At 43.7% G+C, this 19,536-nt stretch overlaps 2 protein-coding genes across 3 annotated transcripts in view; both read right to left on the bottom strand.

Annotated features, from left to right (window-relative positions):
• LOC107319420 (carbonic anhydrase 5B, mitochondrial-like) overlaps positions 1–1,240 on the bottom strand; it is an 8,820-nt gene extending 7,580 nt beyond the window's left edge. The window contains exon 1 of the mRNA XM_015874188.2: positions 1,210–1,240. Within this exon, the coding sequence (XP_015729674.2) occupies positions 1,210–1,240 (31 nt within the window). The remainder of the gene's footprint in view (positions 1–1,209) is intronic.
• Positions 1,241–1,471: 231 nt separating this feature from the next.
• On the bottom strand, positions 1,472–14,907 carry LOC107319436 (carbonic anhydrase 5B, mitochondrial-like). 2 transcript variants are annotated; one of them, XM_015874218.2, is made up of 7 exons: positions 14,612–14,907; positions 8,728–8,925; positions 7,249–7,367; positions 6,326–6,421; positions 6,121–6,183; positions 5,735–5,890; positions 1,472–4,429 (listed from the first exon to the last, which is right to left on the bottom strand). In XM_015874218.2, exons 1-7 carry the CDS (start codon positions 14,742–14,744, stop codon positions 4,250–4,252), a joined length of 945 nt encoding a protein of 314 aa, XP_015729704.1. In that variant the 5' UTR covers positions 14,745–14,907; the 3' UTR covers positions 1,472–4,249. The 2 variants fall into 2 exon arrangements, with proteins under 2 accessions (XP_015729704.1, XP_015729705.1); XM_015874219.2 differs by lacking the exon at positions 14,612–14,907 and adding an exon at positions 9,447–9,620.
• Between the last annotated feature and the right edge of the window lie 4,629 nt (positions 14,908–19,536).

A 19,536-nucleotide genomic window follows, 5' to 3' on the forward strand; every position in this document is an offset into this window, starting at 1 on the left:
AGTTTAACACCCAGCAACCCACACTTGGCAATGAGCATCCCCGCTGTGAGTGGGAAGTGGTACCTCAGTGGAGCTGTGTCCCAACTGCAGGGTAGCAGGAATCACACATGAAGTCACATCCAGGCTCCAAAACCAAGGCTCAATGCCCTCTTCCTCCCCACATCGCGGGTCCAACCAGCTCCAGGCGCTGCGGTGGGTCAGGGGGTTCCTGGAAGACACCTTTGAGATAAGTCAGGTCTGCGTTTTGGGGACGAGCCGTAACATTGGAGTCACGCTTCCAAGTCTCTCGCTCCGGACAGTGACAATAGGACTCTCTTGAGACGGCAGAGGAATGCGGGACTCCATCCAGCAGCTTTAAGAGAGCTTGTCAGAACGTGACATCTAGCGGGGCTGTGGGTTATAGCAACTCTCAGACCTCAGACTGCCTTGCTCAGTTTCTATCAGCACCCGTATTGAGAGCGAAAGCATCAGTTCCCACTAGTTCTCAAAGGAGCAGGACCCACCTTCCCTTCCCTGCACCCAGATCTTCCAAATAGCAACTTATAAACCACTAAGAAGTCGCAGACCTCAAGCTCCCTTCTGTCCCCATTGCCATTTGGAAAGCCTGGGCTCAAGAAGCAGCAGCAGCATCACCCCACCTGAAGTCACCCACACAGATGGCTGCATTGCAAACTAACCCGAGTTAATTCTGCTGCTGTTCCTCCTTTTGTGCTGGGTAAATACCTGCAGTGTTCAGGTGTGTTCATTGGGTGTCTTCTATCCTCCAAGCCCTTCATAGGTGGTTATGTGTGATTACCAGCTCTGACCATGAACTCTTCAGGCCCCCAGGTTGTTCTGTAGAACCTCTGAAGACAATTTGATTACACAGCCACTTGTTTATGTCAATATTCAGGCACTTTGATCACTGTGATACCCAGGCCCTAAGCCTGGCTACTGCGGGTCAGCTGGATGAACTTGTGTTTAGTTATTAGCCAATTGTTATTGGTAAAAGCAATTGATTTCAATTCAAGCTTATTCAATAAGGTTCGTACTGCGTTAAGGGTAGGAGCACTGCAAAATCACTGTATGTGAATCTCCTTGAGCTGCACCACACATCACATCATTCGGTTTCATCAACACTAATTACCCAACAGAGAAAGGAACTCAGTTGGCAGCTTTTAGGTTGAGTTTAAAGCTAAACATGAAACAAGGCAGGTTGGAACTCCAAACCTTGGATCCCCTTGTAGACAGGATATTGCATCCGTCCCAACAGAGCAAATAACTGGGCATCCATCAGTACAGCTGCAACACAGAGGTCATTGTCCTTTCATTCCAATTACAATACAGTCCAGATTGGAGCATCAGAGTCTGCCTGACATCTGATCATATCCCACTCGTAATGAACTGGGTCATTCTGAAGGATGAATTATTTGCTTGATAGAGAATCTCCTCTCTAGCTTGGAGAGCTTAACTGCGCAATGAAACACAGACACGGGTTGCTGTGCTTTTTTATTGCATGGTTGCACACTAAAAATACAGTAGCTAGAAGTTTCTTTACATCAAAACCATAAAGAAATGTCTGCATGCTAGGGGTACAAAAGGCACTTCTTGCTACATACGTTGTCTACAAAGGCAATCATTTCAGTAAGATTAGGCACAACACGTATTGCAATACGCACTTGAGAACTTCTACTCTCACTTCATGAAGCTGTCCTCAAAATGAGTTCCACTACAGCACTCCACCCATAGCACCAACTGCCACTGGAATGTCCCTCAGAGCAGTATTAATTAACAGAAGCAATTAGGCACAAGGACAAACATTGTCTGTTCTGACCCTTCTCTATTGTATCGCCTAAAAATCCCTATGCAGACACCTTCCACGTACAGTCTGAGTCAGCTGTGCAAAGTCATTGCATTCACTAAATTAACCAAGAACCCAACAAAATACAACAAAAAATCCCTAAAAATAAGACCCACTCGCATTTCCAGCCCATTAATTCCAACCAGAGCCTGCCCTGCAATTGGGATACTGTCCATTGGAACCAGAGATGCTGAGACATGGACATGGAGCAGGTATCTTGAAAGCAGCACAACTGGAACAGCAAATCCCTGTAAAGCTTATTTGTTTTAAGCACACTCCAGTTCATTTATTCCTTTTCTGACCCTGTTTACACACAGATGTGTATATATATGTATACATACATGAAACTCAGCGCTGAAATAGGTTTGATGTCAGGATATGTAAATACGATTGGATGTAGAAGGTAAAACATCAACACCACAGCAATCCCCTAAGAACAAAACATGCATGTTGCATTTGCCAGGGAAACAACATTGGTTGGTGAACTGAGCTTAGAGCAGAGGTAACTTACCCTAAGGTTCTGTGTACCGAGGCAACTAAAATACTCTGAGCAGTTGCATGAAGCTTTTCTAAAGGCCCATTCACTTACTATAGCAAGAGTTTGCTTGTTTTACCACAAGGTGTTTCCTAACTAGAGCTCATACAGCAATTCAGATATACTACCTGTAAGCAGGTTAATTTCCCATTGCTCTTTACAGCTGGTAATTCAAACAGACCCAAATTAAGCCAAGCTGTTCCCTCTAATCCTAACAGTTTTCCTCCATCAGTAAATCAAACAGTTGGCTTCTCCCTGATCTCACAGAGCCTATTTCAGCACTCCTTGCCATACCCACCTCCTTATTTATAAGGCGGCAATTTTAAATGCTTTGTTTGGGTTATATTACAAAGATGTACATACATCACACAGGGAGCAGAAGCCAATGGAGATTTTCTTAGGTTTACAGTGTAGTCTGAGGTAGAGCCATTAAGGAACCTAAGGCACAAATTTAATTGGTTAAGCAAAAATATTCGGATTGATTTAAAATCGTTAGGGTCATGCTATAAAGTGTTACAGTGCTTTTAAAGTGAACACTTGGAATGGGAAAGTATTGATTCCAAAGATGTGAATTTGTCATTGACAAGTTGGTCCTCCTGGTATCATTAGTACTGAAGGACACCAGCAACAATAGACAGAGGATCCAGAAACGTGGGCTCCAAAAATATACATGAAATACAATCAATCAGGATCAGGCAGCCTGGTCTGGTATCAGATAGGGATGTTGGCAGCCCTGTGTGCAGCAGGGGGGTTGGAGCTTCATGATCCTTAAGGCTCCTTCCAACCCAAGCCATTCTATGAAGATTGTTTCATGAGTGTACAACCAGAACTGCTCCTCCTCAGAAGATGAGCTCACATGTTCTGTATGGGAGCTAACACATACACACACTTATATACAGCAAAGCATAAAAAGTCATTCAGAAAGGTGCACTATAGAAAGCTATGGTTAGTAGCATGCTACAGAGGTAGGCACTGTTTGTGGCAACTGGACCGTAACTTTAGTATAAGGCTCCACAGCTCGTAACTTAAACAGTTTAGCTTGGTCCACAACCAACCATCACTGGTCTTTGTTACCATAAGGTGCTATATAGAATATCATGGTCCCCAGTAACCACGAGGGTGGGTAACTCAAGAATAGAAGTTCAGCTTAACAATGGGAAGATGGTGCTGATGCTCTGGAAAAATAGATCTTACAGGTACCTGATGGCTGTGTTTTGTCCACACTCATCTACTATCCCATTACGTTCCAAAAGCAAAACTGTCCACAAATCCCAATCTAAATTGCCAGCAAGGTTTTGGAAAGCCTTCTGGTTTGCAGCATAGATGAGGCAGACATACTGTATGATCCACTATAAACATGGGTCACACAGGCAAGGCATTTCTTCTTGTCATCCTAGGCACTATTTGTTGCTTTGAAAGCAAGGACAAAGTTGAAACATCTCTACAGATGTGATTGCAGAAGGCAGTTCTGGCCCCAAACCTCCAAAGCAATTCCACAAAGGACCTTCATAGACTTCACTTCCTCACACCTCCTGCTTGTTAACATCTTGTGACTGTTAATTCCAGCAAATCACTGGAGGAGTTTTGAAGATATACCGAAGATAGAAAGAGGAAAGATCTGCCCTGCTTTCCCTTTCAGAACAACTCCTTACTGATCCCTGCTTTTAACTGAGCAATTTGTTAAGAGTTTGTATTAAAAAAACCCCAAAGGTTAGAATACACACAGCCTCTCTACCAAAGCTCAATTGACTCTTAGAACTGAAACCAGCCATCTATGAAACTGCATGGCATAAACATCCTGCAAAAAAGGAGAAATCATTACAGAGTAAAGGAAACCCCATTACTACAATCTGGACTGACGTTCCATGGGCCATCTACGGCCTGATCTGCTGAGCATGGTCTGAGTATTGTGCTTCAATATCCAAGAGATGCCTGCTCTGGAAGGAAGAGCGGACGGTTCTGTTCATTAAGGGCTGGAGAGGGCGAAAGTTGTCCACCATCCTCTTTTCTTCTTCACCATCTGAAGTAAAAAGCAGCATCCGAAACGCCTCCAGCTGAGAATGAGAAACGGCCAGTTTAGCTCCTGCAGTTCCAAACCCTTTTCTGGAGTTCTGTTTTCTTATACAGACATTCATACGCTGACACTCAAGGAAAAAGAAAAGCAACCCCAACCTGCAACCATCTACATGGCTTTTATCCTCAATGGTTAATAAATGGGGGCTGAAGTGTGCAGAGGATCAGATTTCTAGTCCTCACAAAGAGCATACTTAGCATTTACTTAACATTTACTTAGCATGCAACAGTGCTAAGTAAATAAGGCTTCCAATGCCATGAAAGAATGAAGAACCACCAAGAAAATATAACCATACAAGCTGGAACTGCAAAAAAAGTAAGCATTCCTTTTTCCTTGCTTTCTTACAGTCTGCAGTTCTTCCCATTCTGTTCCTTTATTTGAGCTACAATATTAAGGTTGTGTACATGCCTATTCTTTGCCATTCATATTTGCTTCAGGTTTGACTTTCCAGATGGCCTCGCTGCATGCAGGAGTCCTATTAAGAGCCAGCATATTGTCCAATTCTTATCAGCTCTCCTGACCATTTCTCACTCATCCCTGTATCTATTTCATGCCAAGGAGTAACGTCACACCGTACAACAAAGTACTACAAATATAAGCAGTAAAGAGCATGAAATAACACCAGGCTGAGGTCAGCAGACTGTCAACCACCTGAACTAACCTGAAACCTTTGTCCTAAAAGCAAATTAAAAACAAAAGGCTCAAGGACAACACAGCCAAGTAGTGGGCAGAAGTGTCTACAAAGGCAAAGGAGAAAACCCAATGGGGACTCTATCTTCAGCCATCAGAACAGTATGTGAAGGACTCAGAGCTACCATCCCTCCCTCCCCCAGAGCCTGCCCAGGGGAAGGAACAGGCCTTGCAGGTTCTGCAAGACTTATGTGCAAGTGATCTCACTGTCAGGTATATGCACAAAGAGTCAATTGTTCAGAACGTCACAAAAATTGTCCCTTCTTCTCCCTCCCTCCCATGGAAAGGAGAGCAGTGTGGTAAAGAGAGAAAAATTATACAGTGTCCTGCTAAATAAGCTTGTAAGTTTCCAAGGCATGGTTTCCAACACAAGGTATTGTTAACAGAGATCAGGATGAAGCTCTATACAGGGAGCTGGAAAAACACCTCTAACTGCTTACTGCTAAGATCTTCAGCCTTCCAGCACTATCTGTGGTTAAGATCAGGATACCCCAAAACAAATACTGGGTGTGAAGCAGCTGCTTCTGTGCTTCTTTCCCTCCACAGCAGCAGGCAGGCAAACAAGTGTGCTATTAAATATCAGCAAGAGACTTACCTGATTCTCATCGACCTCTATTGGCTGCTTCTTAATAATCCACGTGACTGATTCAGTAAGTGGGGGGGTGGTCAAAGAGCCTGCGTACGTCCAGTAATCAGGGCACTGAGGTATCAGGCAGGAGGGGTCAAAGACATCAAACTCAATAACAGTGTCCTAAAACCCGGATAGAACTTATTTTACAACTTGTAATTTAAATGAAGAGATCTTAGCAATGAGATTAAATACTGCATACATCTGCAAATGTCAAACCATGCTGTATTAGTAAGAACCTACATAAAGTAGTAATCTAAGACCTCAAACTTGTCCAGGATCTTTAAGGTGGGTTTGAGGCAGGAGCAGCTATTGTGCAGACAAAAAGAGCATGCAAAGGAACAAACACTCACCTTGTGTTTTATTGCTGGCAAAGCATCTACCAATGTCTGCAGACCTTCATGATGCGCTCCTAGCTATAAAAGATGAGCAAGAGAGAACATTAAGCCAACATCCCACCTATCCACCTTATCAGCTTATACCATCTAGAGGTATTTCGCACTAAAAATGCTTTACCAAAATAAAACTAAACCATTAGGGATTGTTATACTAAAGTACCTTTAAAAACACTCCAATCACAGCCAAGCCATCACCTTCCATCACAGCTTCTTCAAAAGTTGGGTACGCCACAGCATTCCAATGTACTAAATGCAGCTGAAACATGAATCAGTGAGACATCAACACACACAGCAATGACAGCAAGAACTCTGACTTCTCAGCTTCATTTCATTCACTTCTCTGCTATTTGCCATGCTGCAGTGAGCTACCATGGAAATCACAGGCCACAAAACCAAAGCACTGTTGGAAGATGCTATTCTGATAAAGAACTGATGCTGTTCTGATGAGGAACTAAAGAGAACTAAATAGTCTTCCATTTTCTCTTTCTACATTGCTTTAAAAGGACTAAGACTGGGAGGTTTGGAGGCTCACTGTGCAGCAGTTGGGATGTACTAAACCCCAAGGAAAGAGATCCCACAGCCCACATGAACTCCATTTACTGCAGCTCAGGAGCACAGCATATTTTAAAGGCAAACAAAGAAGTGAGTTTGTGCATTTTACCTCAGCAGATGCATCAGCTGGAAGCTGTGAGTTCCTTATACCAGGACAAACATCTGCCCTGGCTGCTCCAGAGTCTATTTATGATCCCTTTTCTCCTTTAAAAGGAGGCCAGACAAGGGATTTGTGCCACTTTCTCCTGACAGAGCTGGAATAGCAATGATTCTCTGCTGCCTGCCATTGGGTTGCCCAGCAGCCTCCACTTTGGGCATTCAGAGGGAAGAAAACATCGCTGAAACTTTCAGGCAGGAGCCAGTGCTTACTTCAGTCCTGCAACCTCCTTCAGAAAATACAGCCAATATGAACTCACTCATAAATAAACTGCCTTTTCCTTTTCTTTTTAAACAGACACAGCACTTTCTAGCAAGCGTGACAGTTCACACAACAGCCTCTGTTATCTGCACCGTTCAGCTCCTTCTTCATACCTCTGCTGGGTAGAATTTACAGTCGACTGTGTGTTCTGATCCCCACTCGTTGATGGCTCCCCAATGGAAGTGGAACTGCTTCAACCTGTATTGGTTTTCCAAGGGACCTCCAACGATGACTAAAAAGAAACAAGACATCCACCTTAACAAGTGTACGGTGACAATAATGAAAAGATGGTAGTTGTAAATACCCAAAAGGTTATTTACAGGAAAAACTCACCCATATGGAAGCCTGCAAAGCTTCCCTGCTTGTTATTATATCAGGGCAGCTGGAAGTTATAGCTCATAATTACTGCCAGGGGGGCTAATAACAAATGCCTCTTCATTTTCTACTTAACTGCACACCATGCTTCAATTTTACAGCAAACCACCACATAAACTGTATAATCCAGCACTAATTTTGGAAAGAAGTGAATCAGTTCAGTGCTGAGGAGCAAAGAAATGAGAGGGATTGAAAGCTTTGTACCAGAATCTCAGCAGTTGTTCAGTTCTAACTAAATGCTCTTTCATTACAAGCAGAGATGAGATAAAACAAGCAGTGCATATTGACATTACATTTCATCCACAGCTGCTGAGCTATTAGGATAAATGCAAAACTGTCCATCATTAAGAAAGCCATGATGAAGTACAATAAGTTTCAGGGATGGGATGAAGACAAGGCCTGCAATGCCAACTCAGTACTACTGTTCTCATTCCTGACTATGCAAAGACTCAAACCTAAGACTGATTATATTCATGTGAACCATTGCCCTCAACAGAATGTTTGCTCCCAAGTGAAGAATAGGCACACGTGTAAACCAGCAGATAGAAGAAAGAGGTAAGAAAGAAACAGGGCCTCACAACCCCTTCTTTATAAGCAGCTTCCTGTTCCATTTCCTCTCCTTGATAATCACAAAGTAAACCATAAGTTACAAGGAACTAACAGCAAGGGGAAAGAATCATATCAACCATTTAATTTCTATGCAGTGGTTGGCACTCATGCACACAGACAGGACCAGGCTCTGTGGCCTTACATCCTCTTCTTCACCCTCCTGCTCTGCTCCAAAGCAAATCCAGCAGCTGCAGATTTGTTCACGGTCCCTCTGTGTCCCCCTCCAAAAGCAGCTGAATAACTGACGTGAACCATATGTCTCCCAACATCCCTGACTGACCACCAGCAGCTCACCTGCCCTTCTGAAATATCCTTTTTAAATAACAGTATTTAGATAACAATAACCAGCCTTTCTGGTCACTCAGCCTCATTACACAGACCTGAGCTCCCCAGGGTCAGCCCTGCCTTCCCACCAGGTGCTCCATCTCCACTTCCAGCTATGACTTAACATTCCCACTACAGTATATATGCTTTCCAACTGAAAGCAGTTTTGCCACCGATCACTTCAAACGCATTAAATATATCTGTTTACATTGCAAAAGAGAAGCAGTAGATTATAAAAGTTTTAATAGCTTTGCTTTTTTTTTTACTTTCTCAGCTTTCCTTACTCGATCTATCAGCAGAATCATCAAACTCCACCAGGAAGGAATACCCGTTGTTCCAGATATGAAGGCACGTTGTTGGGTCGTAGCTGATCTTCAGAGGCTTTAGGACGGGGTCGTAGACGCTGTCTCTCCACTGGATGTTGATAGGAGACTGCCGACTGCCCCCGGGAATTGTAAGCGGGCTCTGCCAAAGCGGATGCACTGGGAGGCAATGGAGAGAGTTTGGCTCTGACCCACAATTACAGAACTAATTACAGACTAAAGGCTTCAGAATTTTCCGGCAACAAAAGGTGTATTAAAATATTGGCTATGAAGGATAACTGAAGTCAGTGGGAGCGTAGGGAAGTAAGAGAGTTCATCACAATAATAAACGAAAAACAAGAGTGCACCCAAAAAATTCCACTTGTATGACTCAGACTTGCACAGGGAAACTCAGCAGACTGACTCACAGCTATGGGAAAGCTCCTATGCACTTAGAAAACGCTCATCAAAGAAATCACCCCTCTTGCTCGTTAGAAGATTATATTCTAAATGCAATTTAAAGTAGCTCCGGTTTGTAGCTTTGTCAGCGCCTCCCTGCAGCTCTACATCACCCAACACACGGCTCTACCCGATGCCAGCTTCCTCCCCGCAGACAGATGCACGCTGTGCATGTACCACCCCTCCCCGCAACGCTCTGAGACCCCCAAACCCAACTCCCCCCTCCCCGCAGCCGCACTCACGGGCGTTCCGCAGGCGGTACGAGCAGCAGGCGCCCAGGCTGCACCTCCTCGTTCCCTTCCACGAAGCAGCGGCCGCAACCCGACGCAACAGCAACGGGAGCATCGCGCACAGCAACGCCGGTCACCGCACCGCCCCACCCGCAGCCATGGCGCCGCGAGGGGCGGGTGCTCTAAGGGCGGTGCTGTGCTCCCAACCGCCCCCCCATCCCGTGGCTGCTTTAAGGGACATCGCCATGCAAGTGTTTCTTGCCCTTTTCCCACTGTCGGGCTGATATCATACGTGTGATGCTCGGTACCGCCTCGGTTACCCACTGTAAACTCTGGTTTACAGTGTTGCACCAGAAGTCTGAGTTGCATCCACAATGTATCAACGCTTGAAGGCTCCGGAGTTGAAATCTGCAGAGCCATTTGCTTCCAAGCAGCATGGGAGCATATAGATGTAATATGGTTTATTACACCCGAACCTCCTTTTACTTCCCCTCCGCTCAATACGCCTTCCTTTAAGTACAGTCATTTCTATTTGGTGCTAGGATTCAATTGCAATGAATTTGTATTGCAAATACAATGAAGGCTTGCTTTGAATTTTTGCTTTTTGGAAGGGAGTCAACACTTTGGAAGGGCAGATAACGGCAGGACAAGGGGAAATGGTTTGAAGTTGAAGGAAGGAAGATGTAGGTGGGATGTCAGGGGGAAGTTCTTTACTCTGAGAGTGGTGAGGTGCTGGAACAGCTGCTCAGAGAGGCTGGGGATGCCCGGTCCATCCCTGGAGGTGTTTGAGGCCAGGTTGGATGGGGCCCTGGGCAGCCTGGTCTATTAGATAAGGAGGTTGGCAGCCCTGCATGCCCACTACTCTCTAAGTGAAAAATAAGCCTCCCAGCTCCACCCAGTCATCTTTACACTGACAAGCATGAAGATGACCAAACTTTGTTAAAGCCTTTTAGGGGTTTGATCCTGCAAGGATCTCTAAAAGCCTATTATAGAGCTACTAAACTGAACGGAGTGAGTCAGTTTGTGTGGGCTGAACCACAACCAGAGCAAAATTCTTACAGCGTGGGCTTGTGGAAACAACTGGCTGTTCAGGGATATGACTTTACCCCACAACGCCTTAGTTTCCCTTCTGGGTCATCCACAGAATGTGCACCCAGCTTACATGCACGTGCTATTTCATACTGGACATGCAGTTCAGTTAGGCTTCAACCTTTCATTACTAAAAATCCCCCCCTTTTCCTTCTCAAGGTGCAGCTTTTCTTTGCTTTGAAAACTGCAGAAAAACACAAGAACCAGCTGCAAAAGGAAACACAAACCCTAAGCTTTGTCCCCAGCATTCAGCAAGAACGGCCTAAATGATTCCTTTCTGGGTCAGAACAGAACTTCTCCATGCCCATGTCCCAATTAGAGGCGCTTTTCTCCACACAGGCACAGCTCTCATGCAGCAATTAAGAGGGAATGACAGCTATGAGAATTGCAGCAGCTTGTTTCTTATGTTTTTTAACACTGTGACCTTTCTGGACCATGTAGAGGGTCTCAGTTATTCCTCCCTCTGTTGTTCCTGAACTGACTGTACTTTCTGCCTGAGAGGAACCTGGCAATTGGCCTAGGGGGTAAATGAAAGTGATACAGAACTGAAGCGGGAAGTGAATAAAAACCTTACTTAATAGATCCGTTTTCAAGTGGGCCGATCAAGAGATACTGTGAGAATTAAGTTACTGTGCAGCCTGCAGGCTGACTTCATGTATACCTCATTTATGGTCATTGAGGATGGCTCCAGTTTATTGTTTTTCCTTTGTTATGTGCAGATCCGTGGTACTGTCAGAACAGTTATGGGAAACTCTGTAATAGAACAGTGATGACATCTCGCAAGTTACCCACAAAGGAAGAGCCATTAGAAGTAATTTGCATTCTGTTTTCTTTGAAACCTTCCAGACAGACACAGCGGTGCTTCATTTAGCTTTATAGCATTTGGAGGCACTGCTCTTTTGTCCCAATGGGTAGAAAGGCACCATGGCTCGATACTTCGAGTTGTTCACTGTAATTCATTGCAGCTATGGATGCTCCAACAGATCTAATCAGACTAATTGTTAGAAAGCTCGATTAGTGCTGATCTCAGAATCACAGAATGACCTGGGTTGGAAGGGACCTCAAGGATCATGAAGTTCCAACCCCCCTGCCTGGCAGGGCCACCAAACTTCCACATTTACTAGATCAGGCTGCCCAGGGCCCCATCCAACCTGGTCTCAAACACCTCCAGGGATGGACAGGGCATCTCTGGGCAGCTGTTCCAGCACTTCACCACTCTCAGAGTAAAGAACTTTCCCCTGACATCCAACCTAAATCTTCCCTCCTTCAACTCCAAGCCATTTCCCCTTGTCCTGCCACTATCTACCCTTCCAAAGAGTTAAAGTATGTGGGGGTGAGGGCAAAATTTGGCATATAAGAGATACAGTGTTAGAAGAAAGAGGGCAAAAATTAGTTTGGATGGTTGTCAAGTAAAAATGAGGGGTATCATAGAATCATAGAATTGCTCAGGTTGGAAAAGAGCTCCAAGATCACTGTGTCCAACTACAAGCAATGAGTCAGTTTCACTGGATTTTAGTTTTTTTGGTGTTAATCTTGAAAAATTAAAATCAAAGGCCTGTTGAATAAAGCGTTTTGTTTCCATGGGGCCTTTTGAACAAGCTTCACCCTGCTCTGAAACAAAACAAGGAGGACGGGGCTGTGGGAGCAGTTAGGAAACCGCACCCATGTGAGAGATATATGCTTTCTTTTTTGTCTGACATTGTGCTTTCCATAGCAACACATTCGGAATTAGAAAAATAAACATCTAAACTTTAAAGGACCGTGGCTCCGCTTCAGCCTCTTGGACTGAATGTGAGAGAGGAAATCCAAGATAGGTTGATTTTCTTTGAGGCTTTTTAGTCTGAATCAAGATGTTGGACGATAACGGCGCTGGTTGGCTGCGGTCCATCATGACAAGGTGTTGAAAGTTCTGCTGAATTGATGTCAGAGTTGGACTGTGATGTAGGCCAGTTTATTGATAAACAGCCCAATGCTTTTTATCAAACGGATGCAACTGACAGAGTACTCTTAAGCTCAACAGGAAAGCGGCAGCAGATTGTGAAACGCTGAGCTTTTTTCTCTGCTTCCAGAATGTTTGGCAGAGATAGGAGCCTGGATGAGAAGGCAGTGGCTGAGGCTAAGTCCAGATAAGGAGGTAATTTCAGTTGGCAAGGTAAAGTAAATAGGGGGCTTTATCTTTGCTGTATAAAAAACATTTGCTAAAATTATGCACACGGGTTTAGCGATGCTGTACGGAAAGGACTTAAGCCGCCTCACGGACAGTTTGTGTACAGTTAGTGCAATAATGTGTGCTGTCCTGGAGATGGCACACCTGGATCGCGTGTCACTGCTGTATTTGGACCATTATTTATAATAGAACGAAAGGACTCTGCTTCTATTTGCCTTCTCAAAGGGTAGGAAAGAAAAGAGTCCTTCTGTTTCTTTAACTATGAGGATGAAGCAACTCCTTTGTTGTATTAGAAGGTGCCTGAAATCCCTTACTTGCATGTATACAGAGCTTACTACAGGCAGCCACTACAGTACTTTGTGACACTGGAAATCCTGACATACATCCTATGGTCATCAGAACTGTTTCTACACTGCTGCCTTGGTGAACTGCAATGTAGATGAATTTCTTTTGTGCTTTTGGGAGATCACAATGGGAATTATCAGTTGAATCTTTGTTAGTCTGAGCATCACTACCCAGCTTGGCAAGAGATTGCTTCTGGGAATGGGAATGGTACAAAGGGAAAGGTAAAAGAGGGACTTCAGGGTAACAGTGAAATGAGAAAGATCAGCTTTACATTAAAGACAGTACTAAGTAGTCTAGTTTGAGCCAAGCTTCAAAATATGGGCCATTGCTTTGATCAAGTCTTTGTCACTGATCTGGCTGCTTGTGCTATCATCTGTACATGGCAGAGTTTAATTGAATGTGCATTTTGCTTTCAATGCATGTTATGTATGTGGTCTAGCCACCAGATGGAGGAACACACAGGCTGGCTTATTCAGAGCTAGTGTCTATTCCCTGGCAGCCAAAACCAAGTATTCCAAAGATGGTATTTTTCTGAATGTTTGTATTGGCATTTCCTGCATGGATGTCATGGAATAGAGAAAGATTCCAGTAATAAATAGCATCTGTCTTAAACCGAAGAGGAACGTGAGCAAAACCAAGTAGTATCTGTAGTTAGTTTAAAAGCAAAGAGGACTTGGGATGGAATGGCCTCATATGATCCCTTCCAGGAATGTCCGTTAGCATGAAGTGAGCTTTGGTTTCTCAGTGCAGCTTCCAATGGACAAGTGCCCACAGGAAAAAAACATGGCATCATTTAGCTCCCTATTGGGCTCCTGTGGACCGTGGATAACCCCCAAACAATGAGCACACCTCAGATCTCAGCCTTTCTATGCTTTGCCTTCTGACTCCACCAAACAATTCCAAGTCATTAAAAGAATAGATGAGAATAACATCATGGTTAATAAGCTTAATACATTCACAGAGGAAACTGTTGCTCCAAGCTGACATTACCTTCACTTGAGCAAGCTGTTAATCTCTGGCTTGCCTCAATACAAATCCAACTTAGATGAGTTTATAATCACTTTAAACAACTTAATCTTTGGCATTTTCGGTTATGTGTACATTGCACCCAAGTAAGTCATTTATTATAGATCTCCTATAGGCAGGCTTTGTGGTTAGTACTTCTATTAGGCCTCATTTTCAACATCCAACATTGTAGTGTCTGTTAAATTCAAAGCCATTCTGAATCCATTGTGTAAATCCAGACTGTATTGTAACTAGTTAAAGCCTCACAGGATGAAGCCAATTGTTATAAAGTCTGTTTCTTCATTGTAGTTACAAGCTAAAATCACAATCAACCCAGCAACGCTGCTAGAGCAGAAATAACAGCATTTAAATCCAGCACATGGAAAGCAAACAGGCAGTTTGGCAAGGTATTTCTCTATTAATTTCATTCCTATTCACTTCTTTCCTTAACCTTTCAATGACATTCTGAAAAATCGCCCCCTTTTATTTGCTAGCCAACAAGTGAGAGCATCAGCTCCATCTGCAATCTCTGCAGCACTACATGCAGGTATCAGTGACATGAAATACTTACATGCATCATTCCTGTTTTTGGGAGTGCAGGTAGCCAAGCTGCAGCTCCTTGCTGGTGCTGTAGGTGAACTCCAGACAGTTTTCAACTGCTTGAATAGATGTCCCAGGCTGTTTGTCCTTATGCTATTCATCATTATCTCCTCAGCACTCAAAATCTTTTGTTAATTGAACAGCCCGAGGAGCTTTCCAGAATCCAGCAGCTTATCAAGGTGAAAAGAGGCAAAGAAATGCTGTGGGCATAACAGCTTCAAGGGATCTCCAGACCTGTTTATTAAAAAAGCTATAGAGAGCACCCTTTCTTGGCTGGAGAGAGCACTGACCAAATAGTTAATTTTCAACTTGTCCCTCTTTTGGCTTTTCTCATTGGCTCTAATTTCACCGTAGGCTGGGCTAGTTGATGATTATTTGTGTGCTTTCCAGGCTTTCTCTTGTGTGGCTCCAAGAACACCGGGGGGTTACAGCAACCATTCTTTCATATGCGATAAGAGGTTTCTTATCACTTCTTCATGCATGCATGCTTTGAATGCTGATAGCTAACCATCGCTGTTGTTGACCGGTGTGACTGTGAGGAGTGATGAGTGCCCAAGATGAGGAACTCACTGAAGTTTGTAGATAGATGAGGTTTGCTCAGAGCAGGAGATGGAGCAGAAAAATATAGAGAATATTTCAGCTCTGAGCATATAACACAGTAATGAGGCAACCCCAAGGTAGAGAATTTGTTCTTCTGAACTGTAAGGGGCTTCATAAGACAGATCATTTCATGCAGACTAAGAACACACCTATGGAACATCACTCAAATGTCACTTTGGCCAAGCCAAAGCCTTTCTCCAGTGGGGACAACAGGGATCTCTGACTTGTTTCTTAGGGATGAGAGCATGAGAAGAGCTACTCCATTGTTTCTACATGCAATTTCAGTAACTTTTGTTTCCTGATATGAAAGGTCTCTGTTTTATAGCCTCTCTTTTGCTTTCTTTGGGATCTGTCTGTCACTGTATTGCTCTTTCTAGCACAGCTGCAACCCCTTGCAAGCAGCTTCTCAGAGCTGGATTTTCCCACTCAATCCAAGCAACTCATTCTCCAAAGACTTTCCACAGCATTGCAGGTTATTATCAGCTCTATAGGAATAAGATGGAAAGACATCTGAAGAGGGTGCCTAGGCATGTCAGAGAACAAGAGGCAGCTCTCACCAAGGGCAGAGGAGTGGGGAGCCCAGCACCATTGGGATCCTCACTAGCAGGGTGCCATCCTGCAGACACTGAGCAGAGCTGGCACTGATAAGAAGGTCCACTACAAGCAGACAACCGGGTCCAAGGTCCAAGCAGGGAGCCTGGACAGGAATAAAAAGAGCCAGGGCCAAAGCCAAGCAACAACATGGGTCCAAAGTCCTTCTTACTGACAGGGCTAAAGGCAAACCTAAAAATAAGTGTCCTAAAAGCAAAGCTCAAAAAGCTCAAGCTTGAGCTTAAATGGGCTCCTAGGCCATGGGTGGAGGATGGTGGATGCTCCAGGTGAACCTCCTCAAGGTCATGAGGACTTCTTATCAGCCTCAGGGTCCAGACATCACTTATGTCTTGTCTCCACTTAACAAAAGGTGGTATTTTATGTTAGAAACATATTTAATTGGTGATATTTTCATTAAATACGTGCATGTCTGTCATCTCTTCCTGCAGGTTGCATAAGTGCAAGGCTCGGGGAATCCACCTTAGTACCCTGAAGCAATAAGCTTATCTGTGCCACTTACTCTTCCAAAATCAGCTATTTAGGAGAGTCTTTCTTAACGCTCGTCATTTATTACCTCCACTGCCTGCTTTGAAGTGTCAGCAAGCCATTGCCAGCCAAAGAAACTTCCAAATCTAGCTTCTGGTTTTGTTCTTAATTGTGGGTAACCACGTATGTGGAGTGGGACTGCACACAATACAAGTTTGCTTACTTAGTCTTCATAAAAGCTGGAAAAGTAAAAATCTAGAGATTTCTTGCTGTCACCGACTTCAGCTCTAAATGTCTCCAAGCTGGACAGAGAGGATTGATATCTGGTTGTTTTGTTCTTCCCCAGAAGATAAGCCTCCCATGTGCTGTCTGAACTTTCTTATTTACGTCTGTGAAGTCCCACGCTCAATTCACAGCTAACATGGAGCAAAAACTTGTTGCTTTTAGGACTCAGTATAATAACATTAGTGGTACATAGATGCTATGAAACACTTTCTGCCTGGAGATCTGAAAGAGCTGATACAGAGCTGAGGGCTACAGAGTAAACAAACAGGATTCTCAGGCAACCTTGAGTCTAAAGAAAGGATAAAATCCTCTAACAGTGTTATGTATGATGAGCTTCCCTTTAACATTTTGATAATGCCGGTGGAGTAAAAAAGACTGGTGATGATAATGTACCTGACCAAATAAACACAGGCTGTAGCAAAGCTAGCAAACCAGCAAATACTGAGCAAAGCTATCAGCTGTGTAACAGGCAAAAGGGCAGCAGGCTCAGCTGGGAAGGTCAGTGAAGGGTAAAGTTGTAACAGAGCTTTTTAGAGTGACATATTTCTGAGAAAGGGAATAGATTCCTGTTATTTTTTCCATGATGCAGACATGGAAATTGAACAGTATGTAAATAAGAGAGAGAGCACAGAGATCAAGCCTGTCCCTTCTCACCTAATTTCTCAGCTTAGCACAGATGTCCTTATGATACCTTGAACTGTGACCAAATGGGTAACAGTGTTTTTCTCTCTGCTTTGGGCATTCAAGGTCTTTTCTGTTTCCTCATTCATGAAAACTGGGAATATCTTCAGGAAATGAGATGTGGTGTGCTTAGAACAGAAGTGAGATCAGAGTCAGAGCAGAAGTCAATATCTTGCTCTAAGTCACAGAGTAGGTGCAGGAGTAAAAGCCTCCAAAGCCCAACTTGGGTTTTGTAGAAGAAAGAAACCAACAAAAAATCAAAGAAATGACTGACAATAGACACTATCTGAAGATCAGGGATGAGAGGTGTGTGCTTGCAGGAGGGAGGCTGATTCTAAGCTTCAACAGTGGAGAGGCTTCTTATCAATAAGGCAAAACACTGCAGCGGGTTTACAAATGACATTAGTATTAATTGGGCTCAACAAAATGTGATTTATACCCATTATTGTATATTGATTCAAACCACCGTGTCACAGGAGAGCGCATGGTGTGCTCAGAAGGCCATTCCAGTGATGAGAATTAATATACAGAAAATGAATAAAGTAACTCAGAAACTGAACAAACAGGAGATTTTCAAGTCCTTTATTATTTTCTTAATAGCATAGTATATAATCAAGTTCCAATTTCAAATGCTCTGTGGTTACATCTCTGCCCTGGTCACATCTTCTGTGCTCTTCTTACCTTTGTTTCCACACTCATGTTCAGCACTGAACTTCATTATGAATGCCAGTCACTTGTTTAAACAAATGCTTTGTTTGGCAACCTTTGTTTTCCCACTGCTTATGCAGCTGCAAAACTGTGTGCACAGTGTGTTAATTTTTTACCTCTGACCCTATGGTGGGTTTTTCTTCTAACGAAAAGAAAAGGAAACCAATGAACGAGATACTGATCTTTCTTGATCTACACAAAAAACCATCTAAAACCAGCGACTTCCTTAGGAAACAATAGCAAGTGAACGCTGATACGGAGGTAAAATAAGCTAGATATTTCCTGGAACCAAATGGTTTTTCATAATGAGACAGAGGAAAGTTGGCATAAGCGTACAGTGCTAAAGAGAGACTGAAAAATAAGGATGAAAAGGTGAGGAATTAAAACAACAAGGAAATATTGAGCTTATTTCATTTGGAAGGATAAGCCAGAAGGGCAACAGAATGTATTTTCTTCTATAAAATAAAGAAAAGAAGGATGATGTATTGACACCCTGATGTTCTTATTCATTTTTGTGAGGAGGGGGATGGCTGGAATATGAGCTGATTTGTCACTCAAACAAGATATAGTGGGTTAAAGCTGGAACAGAATGGAGTATCTGCTTCTTCCTAATGCTGGCTTATGAGCTATCTCTTACCTCATGATAAAGTAAAGACCTCGTTTGCTAAAAGAGGATGTATTTTGTGAAGCACAGGAAACACCTGTTTATCCTCAGTAAGTGGTTTGTGCTGTAAATAATAGTCAAAATTGGTCCTGATTTAAGCACTGAGAAGGTGCCAAGTTGCTATATTACTTTTATTATGTCTCTGATCAAAGTCGTAGACATCAGCTGGATCCTGCCATAGTTTCCTACCATTACTTTGATGACCACAAGTGAATATTGGTTGATGTGTTGTTTTAGCTGAGGAGTAGCTTTACAATGAGGAGCAGGATCCTCAGCAGAACCTGAGTTAATAATCTATGGGAGGGAATGCACTGATTAGGAACCAGGAGGGCTGTTATCCTAACATCCCAATATCCCATATCCTAATGGGTTTGGGTTTGGACAGCAAAGGATTTTAGTGGCACAGCAGGTGCTGCACTGTATGTATCTGTACCATTGCTTTTCTAGCAGGGTTGCTTGAGTTTTCCAAGTCTGATACAGGGCAAATGTGCAGCAAAATATGACATAATCCATTGGGAAAAGTCAGTTTGTAAGGAGTTTAACCTCTGAACTTCCTAATCTGCTTGTGAAAGGACAGAACAGGCTAAATAAACCCATGGACTCAGCTGAGCATTTACCCCATCATTGCAATGATGCATAAGGCTGAGATGGGGACATCACATAGGCCACTGCGGCCTACACGCGTTGCGGTGTGCGAACTACAACTCCCAGCATGCACCGCTCCAGCCGATAGTACTACAGATCCCGGCCTGCTCAGTATGGGCGGTGCCCAAGTGCTGCGCGTTGCCCTCTGGGAATTATAGTCTCTCCCAGCGGCGCGGCGGTTGCGAGGCCGCGTCTTTTGCGCGCATGCGCGGGGCCTTCGAGCCAGGCGGGAGGCG

The sequence above is a fragment of the Coturnix japonica genome, chromosome 11, assembly GCF_001577835.2.
Source record: "Coturnix japonica isolate 7356 chromosome 11, Coturnix japonica 2.1, whole genome shotgun sequence".
In the NCBI taxonomy this organism is placed as follows: domain Eukaryota; kingdom Metazoa; phylum Chordata; class Aves; order Galliformes; family Phasianidae; genus Coturnix; species Coturnix japonica.